Source organism: Eptesicus fuscus, chromosome 6 (genome assembly GCF_027574615.1).
Source record: "Eptesicus fuscus isolate TK198812 chromosome 6, DD_ASM_mEF_20220401, whole genome shotgun sequence".
Lineage (NCBI taxonomy): Eukaryota > Metazoa > Chordata > Mammalia > Chiroptera > Vespertilionidae > Eptesicus > Eptesicus fuscus.
Window position 1 is genome coordinate 80,330,716 of NC_072478.1, and position 24,831 is coordinate 80,355,546.

At 41.3% G+C, this 24,831-nt stretch overlaps 3 protein-coding genes and 1 non-coding gene across 4 annotated transcripts; all 4 read left to right on the forward strand.

The window, feature by feature from the left end:
• Positions 1–2,013: 2,013 nt before the first annotated feature.
• Positions 2,014–9,282, forward strand: LOC103289712 (protocadherin beta-10-like). Its single transcript, XM_054716746.1, has 2 exons — positions 2,014–4,287; positions 9,130–9,282. The coding sequence occupies exons 1-2, from the start codon at positions 2,014–2,016 to the stop codon at positions 9,280–9,282; spliced, it is 2,427 nt and encodes an 808-aa protein (XP_054572721.1).
• Positions 9,283–9,318: 36 nt separating this feature from the next.
• Positions 9,319–12,051, forward strand: LOC103289701 (protocadherin beta-12). The gene has a single exon (XM_054717959.1). The coding sequence runs from the start codon at positions 9,655–9,657 to the stop codon at positions 12,049–12,051; it is 2,397 nt and encodes a 798-aa protein (XP_054573934.1). The 5' UTR covers positions 9,319–9,654.
• A 3,231-nt stretch (positions 12,052–15,282) lies between these two features.
• LOC129149493 (protocadherin beta-14-like) lies at positions 15,283–18,278 on the forward strand. Its single transcript, XM_054717960.1, has 2 exons — positions 15,283–15,735; positions 16,007–18,278. Exons 1-2 carry the CDS (start codon positions 15,608–15,610, stop codon positions 18,276–18,278), a joined length of 2,400 nt encoding a protein of 799 aa, XP_054573935.1. The 5' UTR covers positions 15,283–15,607.
• Positions 18,279–20,651: 2,373 nt separating this feature from the next.
• LOC114229850 (U6 spliceosomal RNA) lies at positions 20,652–20,758 on the forward strand. Its single transcript, XR_003615753.1, has one exon. It is a non-coding gene; the product is annotated as a U6 spliceosomal RNA (small nuclear RNA).
• Positions 20,759–24,831: the final 4,073 nt, after the last annotated feature.

Consider the following 24,831-nt stretch of genomic DNA (forward strand, 5'->3'; position numbering starts at 1 on the left):
TCCTTTTATTTATTATTATTTTGTTAATCCTCACCCAAGGATATTTTTTCCATTGGTTATTAGAGAGAGTGGAAGGGTTGATGTTCCTATCCACAATGTTTATGAAATATTGATATCTCACATGTGCCTCACCAACAGCCACATGGACTAGAGATCGAACCTATAAGACTGGGCATTGAACCAGTGACCTTTCAGTGAAGGGGCCAATGCTCTAACCATTTAGCAAGATGGGCCAGGGCTATTTTCCTTTTAAAACTGATATATTTGCTAGTTTATCATCTCAGTTTTTATTATACCCATTTTCTGAAACTATGTTGCTTTTTAAAACAATTTTATTTTCCCTGAATTAGTATCTGCCTATTTAGTATATAGTATTCCTGTTATGATATGATAAATAAATGTCTAATCAGCTTTATCTAAAAATATAAAGAAACAACATTGTAAGATATCAAATGCGTGTATATGTGTTTAAGTTTGAAGACCAAAAAAGTGAAGTTTAGGCATTTTTACAGCACCATATAGAAATATTTAATAATTTTTTGCTTTTAATTCTGTATGAAAAAATCAGAGATCCTTATTAAGTTTTTAATGACTAACAATGCAGTCCTATTCACTTGAAAAGAAAACAGTAGAAATCAGCAAGCAGAAGTTTCTATAGTGTGGTTTTTATGTTCAACAATCAGAGTGTTTTTGGCAGTAGTTAGCCTTTTCCCTGTATAACATACCTCAATTTATTCTGTATCTCTTATTTATTATCAGAAAAATAGAGTTTCTTTCTAAATATTAGGCTTTTTAATAAAAGTCTATATGAGGCAGGTGTTACAATGCTGTTCTTACTTTCAGTGGTATTAGAATAGGCATTTGTGTGGTCTACTCTTTGCCTTCCTTTCTTTTGTGAAGAGAAATTAAATCACACTATATTTTAATTAAGGGCACGATTAAAATAAAGGTCAGTCCCTTCTTTAATTCTTCAAGTAACCTTAAAGCTAATGTAAGAAAAAACAAAGACATATTAAAGAAAGGGAACAAAATTGCAAAAGAATAAGTGAAGGAATACAATTTTTAAACAGCAAGGATTTAAAGGCACTGAAAATTTTGTTTATCCTACTCAAGGGTTCATTTATGCATGCCTGAATACAGCAAGCATTTAGTGAGTGTCTGATTTGCCAACGAAAGATAACAAAGACATAGTTTCCATCCCTAAGTAGGGACAGATTGGCATGAAACAGGAAACAATAATATGTACAGGAGAGTTATACAAGATTTTATGGTAGCACGGAGAAGGGACAACTTAAATGCTCTCTTCTAGATTATAGAGTGATGACTCTATTTAGGCAGAGTAATTATGTTTTGAAGAAATTTGTTGAGGATACTGTGAAACAAGTTTCTTTGGTCAGTTCTTGATGTTCCTATCCACAATGTTTCTGAAAAAGAAAAACCTATTATTTTGGTAATCTCAGAAGTCACTACAGTTTTCCCTTTGGTTCCTGACATTGCACAGGGGTAGTTTCAGAAGTGGGAGGCCCAATACACAGCTAAATATAGCACAATGAGGTGCACAGAGTTAACTGCTAGAAACATTCTCTTTGCAACTGTTTTTACTTTCCTCATGAAACAATGAAAAATCTCAACAACTTGAACAGTTTTCTATCTCAACATTATATTTTACAAAACAAACACAAGAGAAATGGAATAGTTAAATGATCCACTAAGGAAGAAATGTATAAATATATATGCACACACTTTGGGTACAGCCATTTGAGTCTGTTGGAAGCCAGGCGGTGGCGCTGCAGGCTAAAGAGACAGAATAGAGTTGAACTAAGAATGCTGCAGAAGTCACTGACAAAAAAAGGAAGAACGCAGCGGGCAGGCTGGGAGAAAAGCCATAGCTGCTCAAGACTGCGGAAAGAAAACAAAATTCTAGACCCCTGCCACTACATGGTGTAGGTCTGGGGTTTGAAACTGCTGTTTCTTTGTGCTGGGAGCTGTGATTGTGACCGATATTGACAAAAGATGTGTTCAGAAGAAGCTACGGAGGCTGGAGGGTGGTGCTGCCCAAGACAAAGGCAAGTCCTGTTTCTCTTTCTGTTTTGGAGAGTATCCTTGGCAGGATCTGTGTTTGGACGATATTCAGTGACAGAGGAAACAGAGAGAGGATCGTTTGTGGTCAATCTGGCAAAGGATCTGGGGCTAGGGGATCGGGAGCTGGTTGCAAGGGGAGCCCGGGTGGTCTTTGATGATAACAAACAACACTTGCTCCTGGACTCTCATACTGGGGATTTGTTCACAAATGAGATACTGGATCGGGAGAAGCTGTGTGGCTCCAAAGAACCCTGTATGCTGTATTTCCAAATTTTAATGGATAACCCCTTTCAGATTTACCGGGCTGAGCTGAGGGTCAGAGACATAAATGATCATTCACCAGTGTTTCAAGACAAAGAAACAGTCCTAAAAATAATAGAAAATACAGCTGAAGGGACAACATTTCGACTAGAAAGAGCACAGGATTCAGATGGAGGACTTAACGGTATCCAAAACTACACCATCAATCCCAACTCTTTTTTCCATATTAAAATTGGTGACAGTGATGAAGGCATGATATTTCCAGAGCTAGTGTTGGACAAGGCGCTGGATAGGGAGAAGCAGCAAGAGCTCAGTTTAACACTCACAGCACTCGATGGCGGGTCTCCACCCAGGTCTGGGACTTCCACTGTACGCATTGTGATCCTGGATGTCAATGATAATGCCCCACAGTTTTCTCAGGCAATCTATCAGACCCAGGCTCCAGAGAACAGCCCAGTGGGTTCCATTATTGCTACAGTCTCTGCAGCAGATGTAGACTCTGGAATCTATGCAGACATAGCCTACTCATTTTTTGATGCTTCTGAAGATATTCGCTCAACCTTTCAAATCAATCCCTTTTCTGGGGAAATCGTTCTCAGAGTGTTGCTTGATTATGAGCTAGTGAAGTCTTACAAAATAAATATACAGGCAGTTGACGGTGGCGGCCTTTCTGCAAGGTGTACGGTTTTGGTTGAGGTATTAGACACCAATGACAATCCCCCTGAGCTGATCATGTCATCACTTTCCAACCATGTTCCCGAGAACTCTCCTGAGATGATATTGGCTGTTTTTAGGATTAAAGACAGAGACTCTGGAGAAAATGGAAAAATGATTTGCTACATTCAAGATAATCTGCCATTCCTTCTGAAACCCTCCGTGGAGAATTTTTACATTCTAATGACAGAAGGAGCTCTGGACAGAGAAAGCCAAGCAGAGTACAACATCACCATCACTGTCACTGATTTGGGAACCCCCAGGCTGAAAACCCAGCACAACATAACCCTGCTGGTCTCCGACGTCAACGACAACGCCCCCGCCTTCACCCAAACCGCCTACACCCTGTTCCTCCGCGAGAACAACAGTCCCGCCCTGCACATCGGCAGCGTCAGCGCCACAGACAGGGACGCGGGCGCCAACGCCCAGGTCACCTACTCGCTGCTGCCGCCCCACGACCCGCGGCTGCCCCTGGCCTCGCTCGTGTCCATCAACGCGGACAACGGCCACCTGTTCGCCCTGAGGGCGCTGGACTTCGAGGCCCTGCGGGCGTTCGAGTTCGGCGTGGGCGCCACGGACCGCGGGTCGCCCGCGCTGAGCAGCCAGGCGCTGGTGCGCGTGCAGGTGCTGGACGCCAACGACAACTCGCCCTTCGTGCTGTACCCGCTGCAGAACGGCTCTGCGCCCTGCACCGAGCTGGTGCCCAGGGCGGCCGAGCCGGGCTACCTGGTGAGCAAGGTGGTGGCGGTGGACGCAGACTCGGGCCAGAACGCCTGGCTGTCGTACCAGCTGCTCCGGGCCACGGAGCCCGGGCTGTTCGGCGTGTGGGCGCACAATGGCGAGGTGCGCACGGCGCGGCCGCTGGGCGAGCGCGACGCGGCCAAGCACAGGCTGGTGGTGCTGGTCAGGGACAATGGCGAGCCCGCGCTGTCTGCCAGCGTCACGCTGCACGTGCTGCTGGTGGAGGGCTTCTCGCAGCCCTACCTGCCGCTGCCCGAAGCGGCGGCCGAGCAGGCGCAGGCCGACCCGCTGACCGTGTACCTGGTGATCGCGTTGGCGTCGGTGTCGTCGCTGTTCCTGTTCTCGGTGCTGGCGTTCGTCGCGGTGCGGCTGTGCAGGCGGAGCAGGGCGGCCTGGGCGGGTGGCTGCTCGGTGCCTGAGGGCCACCTTCCGGGCCACGTGGTGGACGTCAGCGGCACTGGGACCCTGTCCCAGAGCTACCAGTATGAGGTGTGTCTGATGGGAGGCTCGGGGACCAGCGAGTTCAAGTTTTTGAAGCCAATTCTTCCCAATATTCAGGAACAGGACCTTGAGCGGAATAGTGAAGAAAACCCCACCTTACGAAATAGCTTTGGATTTAATTTTTCGTAAATTGTTTTAATATTTTCATGTACTTTTGAAGTGTTTTACAAGAATATAAATATTAGTTTAGTTTTAAAACTCCACGTTAAATTATTATGCAACTTCAAGCCTAATATTTTTTCATCTTTTTTTTTTTTTTTAATGTTCGGAGAGAGAAAGGGAGAGGGAGATAGAAACATCAATGATAAGAGAGAATCATTGACCTGCTGCCTCCTGCACGCCACCTACTGGGGATCGAGCCTGTAACCCTGGCATATGCCCTGACTGGGAATGGAACTGTGATCTCTGGTTCATGGGTGACGCTCAACCACTGAGCCACAAGGCCGGGCAAACCTAATTAGTTAAACTAATTTATGTTTTTTACAGTGTTCTTTTATCATATTTGCATTAATCAACAGTTAGTTTAATTAGTACCCATTTTAAAATGACCGTTTTAAGGTTCAATTCTTTGACAATGTACAGTGATTTAGTTATTTCTCATTCTAGAAAACAGGTTTTTATTTTTCTCTTAGTATATTTCACAGACTGCATGTGATTATTCTACCCACACATCTATTGTATTTTTCCCATGTAAGGAGACATACGTGCACTTCTGACCTTATTCTTACATTGTGTTTAATCCTGTTAGAAATCCATGTCATCTAGTTCTAAGGCATAGCATTTAAAAAGAAATAGTTCTCTATTATTCTGTTATGATAAAATGAAGCATCATTTTGTGAGCAATGTTGGACTCCAATAATATCCTTTTTTATATTATTATTCATTTCCTTTAAATACACTACCCTTACCCAGTATTTTCTAATGTTCACTTTTGCTGATATGTGAAATAGAACATGTCATATAATTCAAATAAAATGTAATAACCTGCATGAAAATTAATATAAATAAAATCATTTTGAAAGTTTGAATGTGAGAACATTGGTGAACTGTTGAAAAGATATTTACTTTTCATTTTATTTTGTAAATTTAATTATCAAATTCAGAAATCAAGATGTACTAAAGTCATAAAGAAAAAAAATAGATTTTTTAAATCTCCAGATAACTTTCTATAAGTGGTTTCTCTAGAGCTGATCTCAATATTCCTAAGTAATATGTTTATATGTTCTATCTTGGCTTTCAGCTTTATACTTTAATTGCCTCTTCCTATGATTAAAAAAGGATTTAACTTTTTTACTTTCTAACTAACAAACACACATACATTGCTCATTTCCTTTCCCCTGTTTTCCCAATAGAGTTGTCATGGAGTTTTTTAAACTAATTGTTTTTGTCTATACTATAGCTATGATTATTTCAGAATACATGTTGGAATACTATAATTACATTTACTTTCTTGAAAAACATTTTTCCTAGACTTGATAATTGTTGTTTTTACTTGCAGAATTTTCTACTTACTGGTATTAATTTTTCACATTATTTTTCACTCGAATATTAATCTTTCTCCTCAAATATTCAAATATACCAGATATCTATTAATTATATTTATTTCCTTGAGATCTTCCACACATCCCTTCATATCTCTGCTTCATTTATACTTGTTGCTGTATAAGCAGTCAACTCTGGGACTTTTTTTCTTTTAATACTTTCCCCTATTGGGTTCCCTTTTACAAAATCAAGAGTATTCTTCTTTTTTAGTTAACTCCCTTATTTAGCTGACACACATCTCTTATTCCTATATAATAAAAGCCTAATATGCTAAGTGTCTGACCATTCATTTGACCAGTTGCTATGACATGCACTGACCACCAGGGGGCAGATGCTCCCACCAGGAGGTTAGCTTGCTGCTGGGGTCCGGCCAATTGGGACTGGGCCAGTCCGCAAGACACAACCTGGAGCCCTCCTGTGGTCCCTCCCCAGCCCCGAGCACCAGTGGTGTTCCTTGGCCTGGCCTGCACCCCCTCGCAATCTGGGACCCCTTGGGGGGGTGGTGTCAGAGAGTTGGTTTCTGCCCAATCCCTGCAGGCCAGGCCGAGAGCCTCTAGTAGTTTCATAAAAATGGATGCAGACAACTTACCTTGTGAAGGTATTGTCATTTTCTTTCCATTTGATTGATAGTTTGGCTGGGTATAAAGTTTTGCTTAAAAATAATTTTCCCTCAGATTTTGAAAGTATATTACATCTACTGATTATATACACAGTTGCTGTTCTCCTGATTCCATTCTGATTCCTATCTCTTTTAATGTCAATCCATTGTGTTTGTTTTTTGTTTTTTTTCATTGTGGGTGCATTGGAAACTTTTCCCTTGATTTCTGAAAATTCCTTAGTGTCAGCTATGTATCATTATGGCCACCTGGGTGTACCCCATTTATGTTTAGGCCCTCATTCAATTCTGAGAAATTTTCTTGTTGTTTCCTTCACAATTTCTCCCATTGAATTTTCTACATTCTCATTTTAACCAGAATCTCATTAGTTAAATATTGGATCTCTAGGATTGAATCTCTAATACTCTATTTTTTCTTTGTCTCTTGTTCTACTTTTTGGATAATTGTTTTATCATCAAATTCTTATATTTGTTTTCTTTTGGGGCTTGCAAATATTTTTAAGAGCTCTTTGTGTTTTATGAGTATTTTTCATAGCATCCTGTTATAGATTTATAAATGTAATATCTCTATTGTCTGTAATCAATCTAGTTATTCTTTTAAAATGCACTATGCAAAAAAATTAATTATTCAGTAAAACTGTTATACCTATTTTAAAAATGGGATAATCACAGGAAATTTAAGAACTTACCCAAGATTATATAGCTAGGAAGGGGCACTTAAGCCCTAATCTACTCTTTATGTAACAATAAGATTATATACTTCATACAGTTACTGTTAAGATTAAATGGGTATACACATATATACGGCACTAGAACAATCAGTAGCAAAAAAGTAAGTACTCAGTAAGTATTAACAATTACTAGATTTTACTATACATTTTAAAGACTTTGTTTCTGTTTTCTTTATTATATATACTTGTTTCCTGATGTTACTTTTTTTGTGGTGATTTTGGCCTTTTTATGTCACGCGTAGGTATTTCCTCAAATGTCTTGTGGTATCTGTCTCTCTTCCCATATTTAAGAAAGATGAAATATCATAGTGCTGACAGTCAGCTCTTTGTGAATATTTGAGGCCTGTTGGCGGCAGGGCTTCACTCTAATGTAACCATGTAGGATAGAGCTACTCCCTTGGGAGGTCCTCAAATATCAGTATGATTAAGTTTTTATCTGTGAATTTCATATCCTTCAGATTAGAATTCTGCAATATCTTCTGTAAGAGAGAGAGTTAGGGAGAGGATCTGGCATATGCCATGTGTCCTACAACTGGAGAGTATTATTTGTATCACCTTGCAGGATACATTTTTGCTTAATCTTTCTATTTTTACTTTCACGCCTCATACCTGCATTCAGCTCTGCCTAAGGTCTCCAAAACTAGACATAGTCCCATTTAATTTCTCAATTGAATAAATTTTCCATTTTCTGGCCATGAGTTTTTTTTTCCTATGGAGGATAATAGAATCTGAGAATTCAACTTTCCTATATATGTACATTCAACTAACAACTTATGTTTAGTCCTCAACTGACATCAGTCTTCTTATACACTTGTTTCCTCAAAAGCTTGTACCTAAATGGGGTAATGTGGGACAAATTCACTGGTTTATTGTGAATATCTCCAATGCAAGAACTTTACTTTAGATATTTCTTAGAACTGTTAAGTCAGCTGCCCTTCCATCTGCTTATTGTTATCAAATATATATGTGTTCACTTGCACATTCTTAGTCTTTGTGAATTATACCATTTTTATTTTTATCATTGAAGAGGGTATTTTAAAAGAAGGGAGAATAACTTTGTGTAGTCAATCCACTTATTTTTAAATTTCTACCCCTTTGTAGTGATTGATTTCAACCATGTAGCTAACTTACATTTTTTAAGAATGTAATTTATACTTAACATGTTAAAAATGCAAACTTGTTAGATCTCCATTTTTGATAGCACTTTTGAGACCTCCTATAGTGCACATTATTGCTGAGCTCCTGGCATCTATTCCAAAGAATCTCTCTCATTATGTAGCAACCATGCCCTTTAGCTAGTAAGATGTGGTCAGAGACAGAATTAAAACAAAGCAAAGGCCAAAGATGGATCTTCAGATTCTGAGATTAAAATCTCCACCTATGATTCTGTACCTCTTGAAACAAGATTGCTTCAGTAGCAGGTATATGATCTTAGTTGGTCTAATCAGAGTAAAACTAAGTTTTTGTTCTGTAATTGGTAAAGAAAATCTCTCTCCTCCCTCTGGGCTGAAAGAAAAAGCAGATCACCATAGTTGTAGCCAGAATAAGTCTTAGGAACCTGAAGGAAACCAATTTTAGAAGTAATCCTGCTTCAAATAAAACTAACATGTTTGTGTTTGTATACTTACTAATTTTGTTGTAAGTTATGAGAAACTAGAACTAAATTATAGATTTATGTAATGTGTTCCACTCCAATAGCTTTTACTTAATTTCTTCCAGTTCACAAGTCATTGATATCAAAGAAATCTAATGAAATGTCTTTTAGTGCTACAACAACTATCTATATATGTCCCATCTCATGATTAAGCCAGTTTCATATCTTCTGAGGGGACTTCTGAAATGACTCATGTACACTTTCCCTTTCCCTTACCACCTAAAGAAAGCCAGGTAGTGATGGGCTTTTGCTCAGTTTAACAGTCATTTATGCTCTCCTTATTTCAGGCTTTCAATCTTCTCAGAAAGCGTACAAGCTCTTGGAGGCCAGGAATTTTATCTTGTATTTCTGTATTCACCACAACTGAGCACTTTCCGTGTTGGGTGGGACACTTAAATGCGTTAAAACAAATACAGCACCAAAAACTACAAAGAGTATAAATCAGTTCTTATGGAAGATAGAATATATTTGCAATCACTTAAACACAATGAATACAACATTTGTTTCTAGAGGACATTATGTGAATGGAATTTAGGTAGCTTTCACCAAACTGAAAATCTGTGGAGACGCATGGTGGCGCTGCAGGATAATATCGTGGGGAGAAAAACTAGGCTGATGACACTGTTACCCACTGCACACAGAGCATTGGGGAGATAAAAACAATGAGCCTTAAGGAGGCGAACTAGAAGCTATTCAAAAAGGTTAAAATCCTTAGACCTTCCTAAGATTCGGTGGACATAGCAGAGGCACATTTCCCAGAACTGCGAAGTGGAGCTGAAGCGATTCTGCAGAAAGCCTTGGGGAAAGGAGCTATGGAGAACGGAGGAGCTGGCACCCTGCGGATAAGGCAAGTCCTGCTGTTCTTTGTTTTTCTGGAAATGTCTCAGGCCGACTCCGAGTCTGGGCGCTTTTCGGTGGAAGAGGAAATGAAGAGCAGGAGCTTTGTGGGCAATTTGGCAAAGGACCTAGGACTGGATGTGGGTGAGCTGTTCTCAAGGGGGGCTCGGGTGGTCTCTAATGATAACAAACACCATTTGCAGCTGGACGTAAACACCGGGGATTTGCTCTTAAGCGAAGCGCTAGACCGGGAGGAGCTCTGTGGCTCCACCGAGCCCTGTGTTCTGCATTTCCAGGTATTAATGAAAAACCCTTTGCAGTTTTTACAGATTGAGCTCCAGGTCAGGGATATAAATGACCACTCTCCTGTCTTCTTAGAAAAAGAAATGCTCCTAGAAATCCCAGAGAATAGTCCTGTCGGCGCTGTGTTCTTACTAGAAAGTGCGAAGGATTTAGATGTAGGAATCAATGCTCTGAAAAGCTACACAATAAGCCCCAACTCTCATTTTCACGTTAAAATGAGAATCAATCCAGACAATAGAAAATACCCAGAGTTAGTTCTGGACAAGGCGCTGGATTATGAAGAGCAGTCGGAGCTCAGTTTCATCCTCACTGCTCTGGATGGTGGGTCTCCGCCCAGGTCTGGGACGGCCTTAGTTCGGGTGGTGGTCTTGGACACTAATGACAACTCCCCGGAGTTTGAGCAGCCCTTTTATGAGGTGAAGATTCCGGAAAATAGCTTACTAGGCTCACTGGTTGTCACCGTCTCAGCTTGGGACTTGGACTCTGGAAAAAATGGGGAAATATCATATACTTTTTCCCATGCCTCAGAAGATGTTCAAAAAACATTTGAAATTAATCAGAAGTCTGGAGAAGTTAGTTTAATGGCATATTTGGATTTTGAAACAATTGAATCATATTCAATAATAATACAAGCCACAGATGGGGGAGGCCTTTTTGGAAAATCGACAGTCAGAATTCAGGTGATGGATATAAATGACAATGCTCCTGAAGTCACCGTGTCATCAATTACTAGTCCAATTCCAGAAAACTCATCTGAGACTGTGGTTCTGGTTTTTAGTATCCTAGACAGAGATTCTGGGGACAATGGGAGGATGCTCTGTTCTATCCCAGAAGACGTTCCATTCATACTAAAATCTTCAGTAAAAAATTACTACACATTGGAAACGGAGGGAGCACTGGACAGAGAAAGCAGGGCCCAGTACAATATCACCATCACCGTCACCGACTTAGGGACCCCCAGACTAAAAACCGAACACAACATAACCTTGCTGGTCTCCGACGTCAACGACAACGCCCCCGCCTTCACCCAAACCTCCTACACCCTGTTCCTCCGCGAGAACAACAGCCCCGCCCTGCACATCGGCAGCGTCAGCGCCACAGACAGGGACGCGGGCGCCAACGCCCAGGTCACCTACTCGCTGCTGCCGCCCCACGACCCGCAGCTGCCCCTGGCCTCGCTCGTGTCCATCAACGCGGACAACGGCCACCTGTTCGCCCTGAGGGCGCTGGACTTCGAGGCCCTGCGGGCGTTCGAGTTCGGCGTGGGCGCCACGGACCGCGGGTCGCCCGCGCTGAGCAGCCAGGCGCTGGTGCGCGTGCAGGTGCTGGACGCCAACGACAACTCGCCCTTCGTGCTGTACCCGCTGCAGAACGGCTCTGCGCCCTGCACCGAGCTGGTGCCCAGGGCGGCCGAGCCGGGCTACCTGGTGAGCAAGGTGGTGGCGGTGGACGCAGACTCGGGCCAGAACGCCTGGCTGTCGTACCAGCTGCTCCGGGCCACGGAGCCCGGGCTGTTCGGCGTGTGGGCGCACAATGGCGAGGTGCGCACGGCGCGGCCGCTGGGCGAGCGCGACGCGGCCAAGCACAGGCTGGTGGTGCTGGTCAAGGACAATGGCGAGCCCGCGCTGTCTGCCAGCGTCACGCTGCACGTGCTGCTGGTGGAGGGCTTCTCGCAGCCCTACCTGCCGCTGCCCGAAGCGGCGGCCGAGCAGGCGCAGGCCGACCCGCTGACCGTGTACCTGGTGGTCGCGTTGGCGTCGGTGTCGTCGCTGTTCCTGTTCTCGGTGCTGGCGTTCGTCGCGGTGCGGCTGTGCAGGCGGAGCAGGGCGGCCTGGGCGGGTGGCTGCTCGGTGCCTGAGGGCCACCTTCCGGGCCACCTGGTGGACGTCAGCGGCACTGGGACCCTGTCCCAGAGCTACCAGTATGAGGTGTGTCTGATGGGAGGTACTGGGACAGATGAGTTTAAATTTCTGAAGCCGATTATCCCTAACCTCCCGACCCAGTGCTCCGGGAAAGAAATAGAGGAAAATCCTACCTTCCACAATAGCTTTGGATTCAATATTAAGTGACCATAATTACCTTTTATACCCCATATGTATTTTTATTTTGTGCCACTTCCATACCAGTGTTTTCTCTCCCAATTTGTGAGTATTTTAAATATGTCTTAAAATTGACTTTAGAGAGGGAGAAAAACATTGATAGGCTGACTCTTGCATGACCCCCTACTGGAGATTGAGCAGCAACCTGGAGATGTGCCCTGACTGGGAATCTAGCAGGTGATCTCTCAGTGCATGGGAAGATGCTCAGTCAACTGAGCCTCACCACCCAGGATTCAATATGTGTGTATTTAAAATTGCACTGAGGTTAGTTTTATATTTTCGCATGTTCTACCCACCTTTACTTTTAAGTGAATGTTTATCATTATTTGTGGTTGTAATAAGGTGGTGATTTATTCTCTAACTCAGAAGGTCTTCATTTGTAATTAATTTGCTTCCTTAAATAACAATACCAAGTCACTGTTTGTCCCTGACCCTCTCTGCAATTGAACTTTCACCCACAATTAGGCTTATGGTAAAATAATGCAGACCACTTTCAAAGTATTTTAAGTGTTCAAGCATTTCTTCTTTTTTGCTTTTTTCTTGTGGTTTAATCATGGTTGTATTCACAAATGCTACTTTTCTTTCTTTAAAAACTCACTGCATTTTAGTTGACATTTAAAAAGGTTTATTACTATTGAAAATATACCTGAAAATTCATGTCCTATGATACAAGCATGAGTGTAGTCAACTTTTTATAAAGGTCAATTTTTTCAGCATCTCTTCATTATTCTTTCTGGAGCATGATTGTGAAGGCACATTGATATTGTGACCACTCAGAGAATCTTAGAATATCCTACCTAATAAAATGGTTATATGTAAATTACCATCACTCCGCTACGCTCACGATTGGGCCAGAGGGAGGCGCAGGGGGTGGGACTCGGGGTGGCCGGGGTAGCCGATTGGGCCGGCAGGACGCTGAGCTGGCGTTGCCAGTGGCGGCTCGAGCTCAGCATCTGCGCCATGGCTGTGCTGTGGAACAGAAGGGGCCTCTGGGGCAGCGAGCTCACCGAGGACCATCCAAGGAGGGGTGGGCTGGGTGCCTGTTTGCTCCGGAGGCTTCTGAAAGGCCTGGTGCACCAGTGGACAGGCACCCAGCTCCTCCGCGATCGAAAGCGAAAGCGTGTAGGAGACCCTACACGTGCATGATTCAATCATGCACTGGGCCTCTAGTGAAATTATAATCTTCCAGATGTCTCATGAATGTTCCAAAGCTATAATGCAATCCAGTTGAAAACTGGCACCTGAATAATATTTTGTATAGCATAAATTGGGCTTGGGTGCTACTGTGTATAATTTTTTGTCTCCTGTGTACACACACACACATACACACAAACACACACACACAGAGGGCACTGATTTTCAAACTTAAACAATTATAGCCAATAGAAAAATTATATTGTATATAACATAATTTCTTTGTAACATACAAAGAAATGTTTTTCAATAACAGATTTCTTGTTGATGCAATCTAAAATTGCCTGTATTATTTCATTCTATTTCATTTTCAAATGTGGTCATCATAAATTGATTTAGTGACCTACTAATGGGTAGCAATCCCGTTTGAAATCCACTTTACTCAGATACATATATATATATATATATATATATATATATATATATGATTGAAAAGTATCAAAAGATAGTCCTTTAATACTCTAATTTTAAAAATTTCAAATCATTGTTGAAGGATGCTTTGTCTCTTGCTACACAGGAACCAATCAACCATTCTTGCCTTTAGTAAATTGACTATATTATAGAAGAAAAAACCTTTATTGTTTGAGTAGGAGTTTTCCAATAAATTTTATCAAAAATCTAAAGCCTATATGTTGTGGAAAGAAAGTATAGATGGACAAAATGTGTCAGGTATAGAGGGAAAGGAGAGGGAGAAGGAGAGGGAGAGGGAGAGGGAGAGGGAGGGAGAGAGAGAGAGAGAGAGAGAGAGAGAGAGAGAGAGAGAGAGAGAGAGAGAAGGCATTGGAAAGAGATGAGTGAGAATGAGTAAAATGGTTGCTTCTAGTGCTTCTAGTGTTGCAGACTAGAATGAGTGCCAGAAAGAACATCCTGAGGATATTTTTAAACTTTATCTTAACATTGTAGAGGGGCTGGGCATTAGTCAGTTAATATTGCCAGGAAACACAATCTCTTGCTCTACCATGTCCAAAATAATCTGTTTAAACTTCTTGAAAGCTAAGATTTCATTACCAGTGCTTTTTAACTTTGTGGGCTGATTATTTATTCTTTGAATTCAAGACAAATGGAGGGAACAAATTACATTCTAATTTTCCACTTTTGGAAGTGGAGCTAAGAGCAACTTCTTTTCCCCTCTAAATGAAAGCTGCAACAAAAGCCCATACAATATTAATAAATCAGTAAAGTATTAAGATTACTTCCTGATTTTACTGTAGTTAGTGGGGAAATGATGGAGGACCACTAGCTTAAAGAGATATAATGTGTTATAGCTTCCTACTATGCCAGGTGATAATAATCCCAGGAGCTAAATACTATCATTACCCCTATTTTACAGGTCAGGAAACAGAGGTACATAAGTTGTCCAAGATGGCAGATAGTAAGTGGCAGATTAGAATTCTAATATAGACATTGTTGTTTTAAAATCCATGTTTGTAATCACTGTGTTATGTTGCCTCTGAGGTCTAAGATGTCCCTTCTAGGTCTTTCTATGTTGTTCTTTATGCATATATTGTGACATATTTTAATTACTTACTGCCAAGTTTTCTAGTCTGTGAGCTCCATAAAGACAAGGGTTATCCCTGTCTTATATGTCATATCCTTATATGTGTATTTAAAAAATACATAAATGAAAAAGCAATGATGTTACTAACTATACTATTTACAAGAGTTGAGAAGAGAGTATATTTGCAATTAGTCAAGAGATGGCCTGAATAAAATATCATTTCTTCAGTTCAAGACATTTTTACAGATTTTTCTTGTCAGGTATTCAAAACAGTGGTAATTAAATGCACTACATAGACCGAGTTTGGATCCTATTGGAAACAAACCAACAATTAAAAACATTGTTGGAAAAAACTGGGGAAACCAAGCATAGACTGAGTATAAATTATATCAAGGAATTATTGCTAAGTGGGTTGATTTTTGATAGTGGTATAGTAGTTATATTTTTAAAGTCCTTAGCTATTACAGATACTTAATGAAGTATTTAGAGGTAAAACTATGAGTCTGGGATTTGCTTTAAAATATTCCAGATGTATTCATGAATTACTTCTTCAAAGAAAAAACAATTTTTACTGAAAAAAAATTCATAAGAGACACATGGTGGCGCTGCAGGATAAGATGAAAACAGTGCATGGACCACACTGTGGACTCCATTATTCAAGGGAACAGAGAACAGTCAACCCATTCAAGAGAGGTATTAAGGAGCTTCACTTTCAGAGCTGCCGGAGGGCTCTACACCCTCCGGGGTTTACTTATTCTAAAAACTCAGAGCTTTGGCTTCCAAAATTTGGACTAAACTTAAATTTTTCCACAAAGGAGATTGCTTGAAGGAACCATGGAGATCAGAGGAGCGCTCACTTTGCGGAAAAGGCAAGTCGCAATTCTCTTTGTTTTGCTGGGATTGTCTGAGGCGGGTCCTGAATCTGTGCGCTATTCTGTGGCAGAGGAAGCAGATATTGGCTCTTTTTTTTTTTTTTTTTTTTTTAGAAATAAATGTTTATTCTAAAATTATTCAAACAATTTAAATTATAGGGAATGGGGTTAAAGAGAAGTGATAATAAAGAAAGCACAAGAAAAACTAAAGCAATTAAAACTCCAAATCAAGAAAAGGCCCTCGTACATCTGACCTTTGCTACCCAGGCTATCAAATTAGGTCTCCGCCATTACTTTTGTCACTACTGGGTTGAGCTAGAAGTGGCTCATTGCTACCAAGAGCCCACACAGCAGATATTGGCTCTTTTGTGGCCAATCTGGCAAGGGATCTGGGGCTAGGGGTAGAGGAGCTGTCCTCCCGAGAGGCCCGGATAATTTCTGATGATAATGGAAGGCATTTGCATCTCAATTTATTGACTGGGGATTTGCTCCTAAATGAGAGACTAGACCGAGAGGAGCTGTGCGGCTCCGCGGAGCCCTGTGTGTTGCATTTTCAGGTGTTATTGCAAAAGCCTTTACATTTTTTTCGGGCTGAGCTGCACATCAAAGATATAAATGATCACTCCCCTACATTCCTGGACAAGGAAATACTTTTGAAAATATCAGAAGGTACTACTCTTGGAACCACATTCCCAATGGAGAGTGCCCAAGATTTGGACATAGGAAGCAACAGTCTCCAAAACTATACAATCAGCCCCAATTCTCATTTCTACATTAAAATTCAAGATAGCGGTGATGGAAAGATATACCCAGAACTGGTCCTAGACAGAATGTTAGATCACGAAAAGGAGCCTGAGCTCAGATTAACACTTGTAGCACTGGATGGTGGATCCCCACCCAGGTCTGGGACAACATTGGTCCTCATCGAGGTCTTGGACATCAATGACAACTCCCCTGAGTTTCCGCAGAGGCTCTATGAGGTGCAGGTCCCAGAGGACACAGCTATTGGCTCCTGGATAATCACCATCTCTGCTAAGGATTTGGATGCAGGACATTATGGGGAAATATCTTACCTATTTTTCCATGCATCTGAAGATATTCGTAAGACATTTGAAATCAACCCAGCATCTGGTGAAGTTCGTTTGATATCTAGCTTGGATTTTGAAGTAATACAGTCTTACACTATAAATATTCAGGCAACAGATGGTGGGGGGCTTTCAGAAAAATGCACTCTTCTGATTAAAGTAATGGATATAAACGATAACGCACCAGAATTGACCATGTCATCAATTACAAACAGAATTCCAGAAAATGAGCCACAGACCTTTGTCGCTGTTTTTAGTATTCGAGACCAAGACTCTGGGGACAATGGAAGGATGGTTTGCTCTATTCAAGATGATCTCCCTTTTATCCTGAAACCAACATTTAAGAATTTTTTCACTCTGGTTACCGAAAAAGCACTGGACAGAGAGATGAGAGAGGAGTATAGCATCACCATCACCGTCACCGACATGGGGACCCCCAGGCTGAAAACCCAGCACAACATTACCCTGCTGGTCTCCGACGTCAACGACAACGCCCCCGCCTTCACCCAAACCGCCTACACCCTGTTCCTCCGCGAGAACAACAGTCCCGCCCTGCACATCGGCAGCGTCAGCGCCACAGACAGAGACGCGGGCGCCAACGCCCAGGTCACCTACTCGCTGCTGCCGCCCCACGACCCGCAGCTGCCCCTGGCCTCGCTCGTGTCCATCAACGCGGACAACGGCCACCTGTTCGCCCTGAGGGCGCTGGACTTCGAGGCCCTGCGGGCGTTCGAGTTCGGCGTGGGCGCCACGGACCGCGGGTCGCCCGCGCTGAGCAGCCAGGCGCTGGTGCGCGTGCAGGTGCTGGACGCCAACGACAACTCGCCCTTCGTGCTGTACCCGCTGCAGAACGGCTCTGCGCCCTGCACCGAGCTGGTGCCCAGGGCGGCCGAGCCGGGCTACCTGGTGAGCAAGGTGGTGGCGGTGGACGCAGACTCGGGCCAGAACGCCTGGCTGTCGTACCAGCTGCTCCGGGCCACGGAGCCCGGGCTGTTCGGCGTGTGGGCGCACAATGGCGAGGTGCGCACGGCGCGGCCGCTGGGCGAGCGCGACGCGGCCAAGCACAGGCTGGTGGTGCTGGTCAAGGACAATGGCGAGCCCGCGCTGTCTGCCAGCGTCACGCTGCACGTGCTGCTGGTGGAGGGCTTCTCGCAGCCCTACCTGCCGCTGCCCGAAGCGGCGGCCGAGCGGGCGCAGGCCGACCCGCTGACCGTGTACCTGGTGATCGCGTTGGCGTCGGTGTCGTCGCTGTTCCTGTTCTCGGTGCTGGCGTTCGTCGCGGTGCGGCTGTGCAGGCGGAGCAGGGCGGCCTGGGCGGGTGGCTGCTCGGTGCCTGAGGGCCACCTTCCGGGCCACCTGGTGGACGTCAGCGGCACTGGGACCCTGTCCCAGAGCTACCAGTATGAGGTGTGTCTGATGGGAGGTACTGGGACAGATGAGTTTAAATTTCTGAAGCCGATTATTCCCAATCTTCCAATCCATGACACTGGTAGGAATGTAGAAGAAAATGAGAACGTTAGGAATAGCTTTGGATTCAACATCCAATAAAATTTTTATTTTAAACATTTAGTCTTTCATTATTTTGGCAAACTGGGAAATACTTTGCCAATTTATACTGGATTTCAGTTGTACAGTAGTTGCATGTATTATTCCTGATGCTCTTGCATTTGCTGTACAAATCTTTATTAGTTTGTGTGTTTTCTCTCTCTCTCTCTCTGTGTGTGTGTGTGTGTGTGTGTGTGTGTGTTTCCATTTATTTTGTCAAAAATGGCATATTGGGCTGGCCAGGTCGCTCAGTTGGTTATAGTCATCCCGGTACACCAAGGTTGCGTGTTCAATTCCTTTTCAGGACTCATACAAGTATCAACCAATGAATGCATAAATAAGTAGAACAACAACTTGATGTTTCTCTCTCAAATCAATTTTAAAAGTTGAAAAATGGCATATTAATGAAGTTATTGCTCATTTTTTGTGGTAATAGTGTTGTTATGCAAAACAATGTTGTTGATTATTTGGAATTGCAATCTAATGTTTTAAGAGTGAATTCCACAATATATGTAATTTACTTCTAGACATTTCATTAAAGCATAGCTAAAGCAAAGATTTTAAAAATGCTGCTGAATCTGGGTGAAAAGTATATTGGATTTTATCATATTATTCTCCTTGAAAAAATTTCATCATAAACATTAAAAATGCTAATTTACTGTATTCAGTACTAGAGTACCTTTTTTGTTAGTTTATAGTAAAGTGTTTTTCAAGATTTTACTTTTTGACAAAATAAAAGTGACCACAATGGAAATTATTGATTTCTTAAGTAACTTTTCTTTATTGTTGTTGATGCTGATGTTGTTTTGGGAGAAGAGTCTTATAATGTTCCGATACTTTATATCCCTGTTTTGTTTTCTGTAAATATACCCTGTTTGCTAGTTTAAATTTGTATTATTTTATATTGTTTACTTAACTAGAATGTAGTTTATGGTATTACCTTGAGTAAACAATCCTCCAGCAGAAGAGTACAGGTGAAAAAATTTCCTAAGAAATTGAAATGAAAATTCAAACTGTTAATGAAATAAAGAAGAAAGACATTGGATTTATAGTACAGTGCTATATATCCATATAATACCATATTTGTAGAAAATACAAATATATAAATAAACATAATGGAAGGAGAGAAGAAAGAACAGATGTAGGAAAGAAGACATGTGTTTATATGTAGGAGGATTAGGGTGCAGTGAGAAGTGAGAACTATACCAATGTCCATGACAGAAACTGTCTCTTCTAAGAGATTGTTTAAATTGATTGCAGCATTATGAAGTTGATTTAGTAGTGATCAGTTGCTAAAAATAGATATTATTTCTCTATGCTCTTGAGAAGATCAATCGCCTGTACCCCATGAAACCTAAGAATTTACTTGTAATTTTGAGACATACCAAGTGATACGTTACATTTTTAATTAGGATGGTATAGATTATGTAGACCAACACTTCCACTGAAAATAATGACCTAAAAAGGCACATATATTGTCAGGTCACAGTTACAATTTAAAAGTAACCTAAGAGATAAATGAGACCCATATCCACTTTTTCCCTGGGAACACTTGGAATCCTGGGAATTGTGAGCCTCTATAATGAGGGAGAAGCATAACAAATTAAGAAATTTATAGAAGACCCTCACATTAATAAATATGAATCCCTAAGAACTATATCTTAACCACTAGGAGGGTGAGCCTTCATGTGGAATAACAGCTTTGAACTTGAATTTTGATTTAAGGTGACAGATCCTAATAGAACCAAATGCAAACCTTCTATGAAGAAGGTTTATTCATTCTAAGCCTAGAACTATTATATAAATAATTTTGTTTAACTTTAACACAAAAATAACTGCATACATAAAGAAACATGACACTATAAGTGAGAGCCAGCAGGAGGGGGAAAAGAACACAGAAATAAATTTGCAAACACTTCAAATATCTTAATTATCGGACACAGTCCATAGTATGCTAATCACTTTAATTGAAATAAAGTTATACTTAAAGATGTACAGACAATAAATCTGAAAAGTTAGAAGACAACAGAATAGAACTCTTAGAACTGAAAAATATGATAATCAAAATTTGAAACTGAATAAAAAGTTTTAATAGAAAATAGATATACTCAAATAAAGAATTCATGGAGTGAAAGAAGTCAGAATATAATTTATCCAGCATGCAGCTCAGAGAGTTAATAAGATGAAAAATAAAAAGAAGATGGTTAGAAACATAGGACAGAATAAAAAGGTTTAACATATATTTAACCAGAATTATAGAAGAATCAATTATTTGAAAAAAATAATTGCTGGGAATTTCCAGAATTGATGAAAACACCAATGTAGTTTCAAGAGATCCAAATAAACCTAGCAGGATAAATAAAAGATATTCATACCGTGCTCGCTTCGGCAGCACATATACTAAAATTGGAACGATACAGAGAAGATTAGCATAGCCCCTGCTCAAGGATGACATGCAAATTCATGAAGCGTTCCATATTTTTTAAAAAAGATATTCATACCTAGAAACATAATTGTGAAATTTCAGAAAGCCAAAGACAAAGAAATCTTTTTTTAAAAAGTGAAAACCATGGGGAAAAGCATTTAACCTTTAAACACAAGACTATTAGAGTGACAGCTATGTTCCATGTTGACAATTTCTCAACAGTAGCAATGGAAACTAAAAGAAAATAAGATATCTTCAATGTGCTGAAAGGCTCAGTAGTTGAGTGTTGACCCATGAACCAAGAGGTCCCACATTCGATTACTGGTCACAGGCCCCAGATGCGGGCTCTATCCCCAGTAGGGGGTGTGCAGGAGGCAGCCTATAGATGTTTCTCTTTCATCAATGTTTTCTACCTATCCCTCTCCCTTCCTCTCCCTCTTTTTTAAAAATATAAATCTTTATTATTCAGATTATTACAGGTGTTCCTCTTCCCCCCCCATAGCTTCCCTCCACCTGATTCCCCCACCCCACCCCATGCCCTTACCCCCTGCCACTGTCTTCATCCATAGGTATAAGATTTTTGTCCAATCTCTTCCTTCATCCCTCACACTCCCTTTCCCCTGAGAATTGTCAGTCAACCCCCTTTGTATGTCCCTGATTCTATTATATTCATCAGTCCATTCTGTTCATCAGATTTTTTATTCACTTGATTTTTAGATTCACTTGTTGGTAGGTATGTATTTGTTGTCGTTTTGTTGTTCATAATTTTTATCTTTACCTTTTTCTTCTTCTTCCTCTTCTTAAAGAATACCCTTCAGCATTACATATAATTCTGGTTTGGTAGTGATGAACTCCTTTAGCTTTTTCTTGTCTGTGAAGCTCTTTATCTGACCTTCAATTCTGAATGATTGCTTTGCTGGGTAGAGTAATCTTGGTTGTAGGTTCTTGCTGTTCATCACTTTGAATATTTCTTGCCACTCCCTTCTGGCCTGCATAGTTTCTGTTGAGAAATCAGCTGACAGTCGTATGGGTACTCCCTTGTAGGTAACTAACTGTTTTTCTCTTGCTGCTTTCAAGATTCTCTCTTTGTCTTTTGCCCTTGGCATTTTAATTATGACGTGTCTTGGTGTGGTCCTCTTTGGATTCCTCTTGTTTGGGGTTCTCTGCACTTCCTGGACTTGTAAGTCTTCTATTTCTTTCACCAGGTAGGGAAAGTTTTCTGTCATTATTTCTTCTAATAGGTTTTCAATATTTTGCTCTCTCTCTTCTTCTAGCACCCCAATAATTCAGATGTTGGTATGCTTAAAGTTGTCCCAGAGGCTCCTTACACTATCGTCATAGTTTTGGATTCTTTTTTCTTTTTGTTTTTCTGGTTGGGTGTTTTTAGTTTCCTCATATTTCAGATCTTTGGTTTGATTCTTGGGGTCCTTTGATCTACAGTTGAATTTCTGTATATTCTTTATTTCAGACAGTGTATGCTTAATTTCTGACTGGTCCTTTTCCATTTTTTTGGCATTCTCATTAAGGTCCTTGAAGGTCTCACTAAGCTCCTCGGAGGTCTCACCAAGTTTCTCAGTGGTTTTTAGAAGATTCTTGAGTAACCTTATAAATGTGGTTTTGAACTCTATGTCCAGTAGTTTGCTTTCCTCCATTTCTTTCATGACATGTTTCTTTGTCTCCGCATTTTGCTGCTTCCCTGTGTTGATGGAGTGGAAGAACTGCTGTGCTGGAGACACGCTTATGGGGCAGGACTTTCTTCAGTGGGGCTTTGGTGCTCACTGAGTCTGCCTCTTGAATGTGTCACTTATGGATGTGAGTAGTTGAAATCTGGTGTCGTCTCACACTGACCACTAGATACACTAGCTTCTGGATCTTCAATGGGGTGCAGGTCAATGACTGTCTGAGGCCACCCAGCAGAACTACAGTTTACTCCTCTTTGCTTGGGGTTTGGAGGTTTTGGAGCTGTCTGACCAGAGCTGCAGTTTGTTAGGTTAAGCTGCGATAGGGCAGGCCATTTATATGCAAGAGCTAATGCGTGGAGCTTGGGTGGGTTTGTAGATTGTGCGGGGCGGGGTCTCAGGGAGTCACTAGGCTAGGGCATGGCAAACAGCGATGGCTGCCAGTTAGCCATCTCTGCGTCTCCGCGTTTCCAAGTCCCCACGACCTGCGCCCTAGCGCAGTAAACAATGATTGCTGCTCACACCTCTGCAAGAAAGCCACCCTCACTTTCCGACCCGATGGCAGACAGTCCAGCTTCTCCCCGTAGGAGTTTGGGTCCCCAGCGTCTCCCCAGAAACTGGAGTTCAGAGTAATCGGGAGCTTGTCTCCCTTCAGGTTAAAAAAAGCAGCGCACCCAGTCGCCCGCCGCCAGCCCGATTCGCGTGCCTCCGTACCTCAGCTTTTCAGCGCTTGTGCACGTCTCAATGCTCTTTTCTCTTTCCTTCTAGTTGTAGAACTTCCACTCAGCCAGCTTTCCCGTGGTTCTGGGTGATAGACTTTTTGTCTTTTAGTTGTAGTTTTGAAATTGTTATGCGAGGCAGCAGTTTAGGTGATTACCTATGCCGCCATCTTGGTTTCCTCCCTCTCTCTAAAATCAATAAATATATATACAAATGTGTTGAAATAAATTAGCAAACTGTCCTACCTAAATTGTTTTTGCACATAAGAGTCATCAAATGAGAGCCCTGGCCAGTTTGGCTCAGTGGTTTGATTCTTAGTGAAGGGTACAGTTGGGATGCCAAGTGTCTCTCTCACATGGATATTTTCTCTCTCTCTCTCCCCTCCCTCCTACTCTCTCTATAAATAAATGGAAAATCGTCCTCTAGTGAGGATTAACAACAACAAAAAAGAATCATCAAATGAGAGAATCAAATCAACTGGATATCAGTTTGGTTTTAAATGAATCAAGATCATAAGAGAGAATTGCTGTAAAGACATTTTACTCTCAAATATACAACTTCTTATAGTTTTCCTCTGTCCATGTCTTACCACAATTCTGAGGAGTTTCTAGCCTTCTTCATCTCTAGTAACATCCACTTTTAGTCTAGTCAAGTCACCTATGAGTATGGCCACTTCCTGAAGATTGTAGTCTCGAAGAACCGAAATCACATATTCAAACATACTTCTCTTAATCTACAAGTTATATTATTCCTTGAAGGGCTCCAATCACCACTTATACCAATAAATTCTAAATTTGTCTCTGCAGCCCAAACCTCTTTTCTCACTTGCATTTATATAATGGAAGCTCATTTACATAAATATTTAAATGGATGCTCTATAGATACCTCAAACTCAACATGTTTTAAGTTAAAATTTTCCCTTCCTAAAAAAGAAACATCTTCTCCAGCTCTATATCCATTTTTCTCATCTCCCCTTCTTGTATTTACTTTATCAGTTAATAGTGCTATCATTTACTCAGTTCTCTAAGCCTCAGTTCCTTCTTATTCCAGTGCCTCTATATCTAACCTATCACCACATCCAATATATTTTATCTTGATTATTTTAATTACTGCATTTCTAGTTGAAGCCAATCTCATCTCTTACCTGTATTATTGCAACAACTTCTAATCAGTCTCCTGCCTCAAGTCTTACTCCTTTCTAATTTATTCTTAACTCTGAAATAGGATGATCTTTTGAAAAGTAAAAATATGGCCATGTCACTTTTCTATTTAAAACCCTTTCATAATCTTGCATTTCCACTGATGTAGAGGTCGAATGGCATGACACAAAATATTTGCTTATCTTTTCAGTCTCAACTCTCACAGTTTCTCTCCTTTTTCTGTATTGCTCAACCATATTGATCCTATTTCAGTTCTTCCAAAACATGTCTTTCATTTTGGATATCATGTTTTTAGCTTTCCTGAAAATTTCACCCCACACTGAATTTTTGTTTGGATTACTCATACTCATCTTTTATGTATCAATTTAGAGTCTCCTTTTTCCAGAGAAGTTTTTCCTGTACTTCCAAATTCTGGTTAGATAACCCTCACCTTTGCTCTTATAGTTGCATACACTTTTGCTATCATGCCATTCAGTATGCTCTATTTTTAATGTGTCATCACTTCTCTGCCTCCACATTTCAGGACAGAAACCATGTGTGTCTGTTTACTACTCTATTCCTAATATTTATCA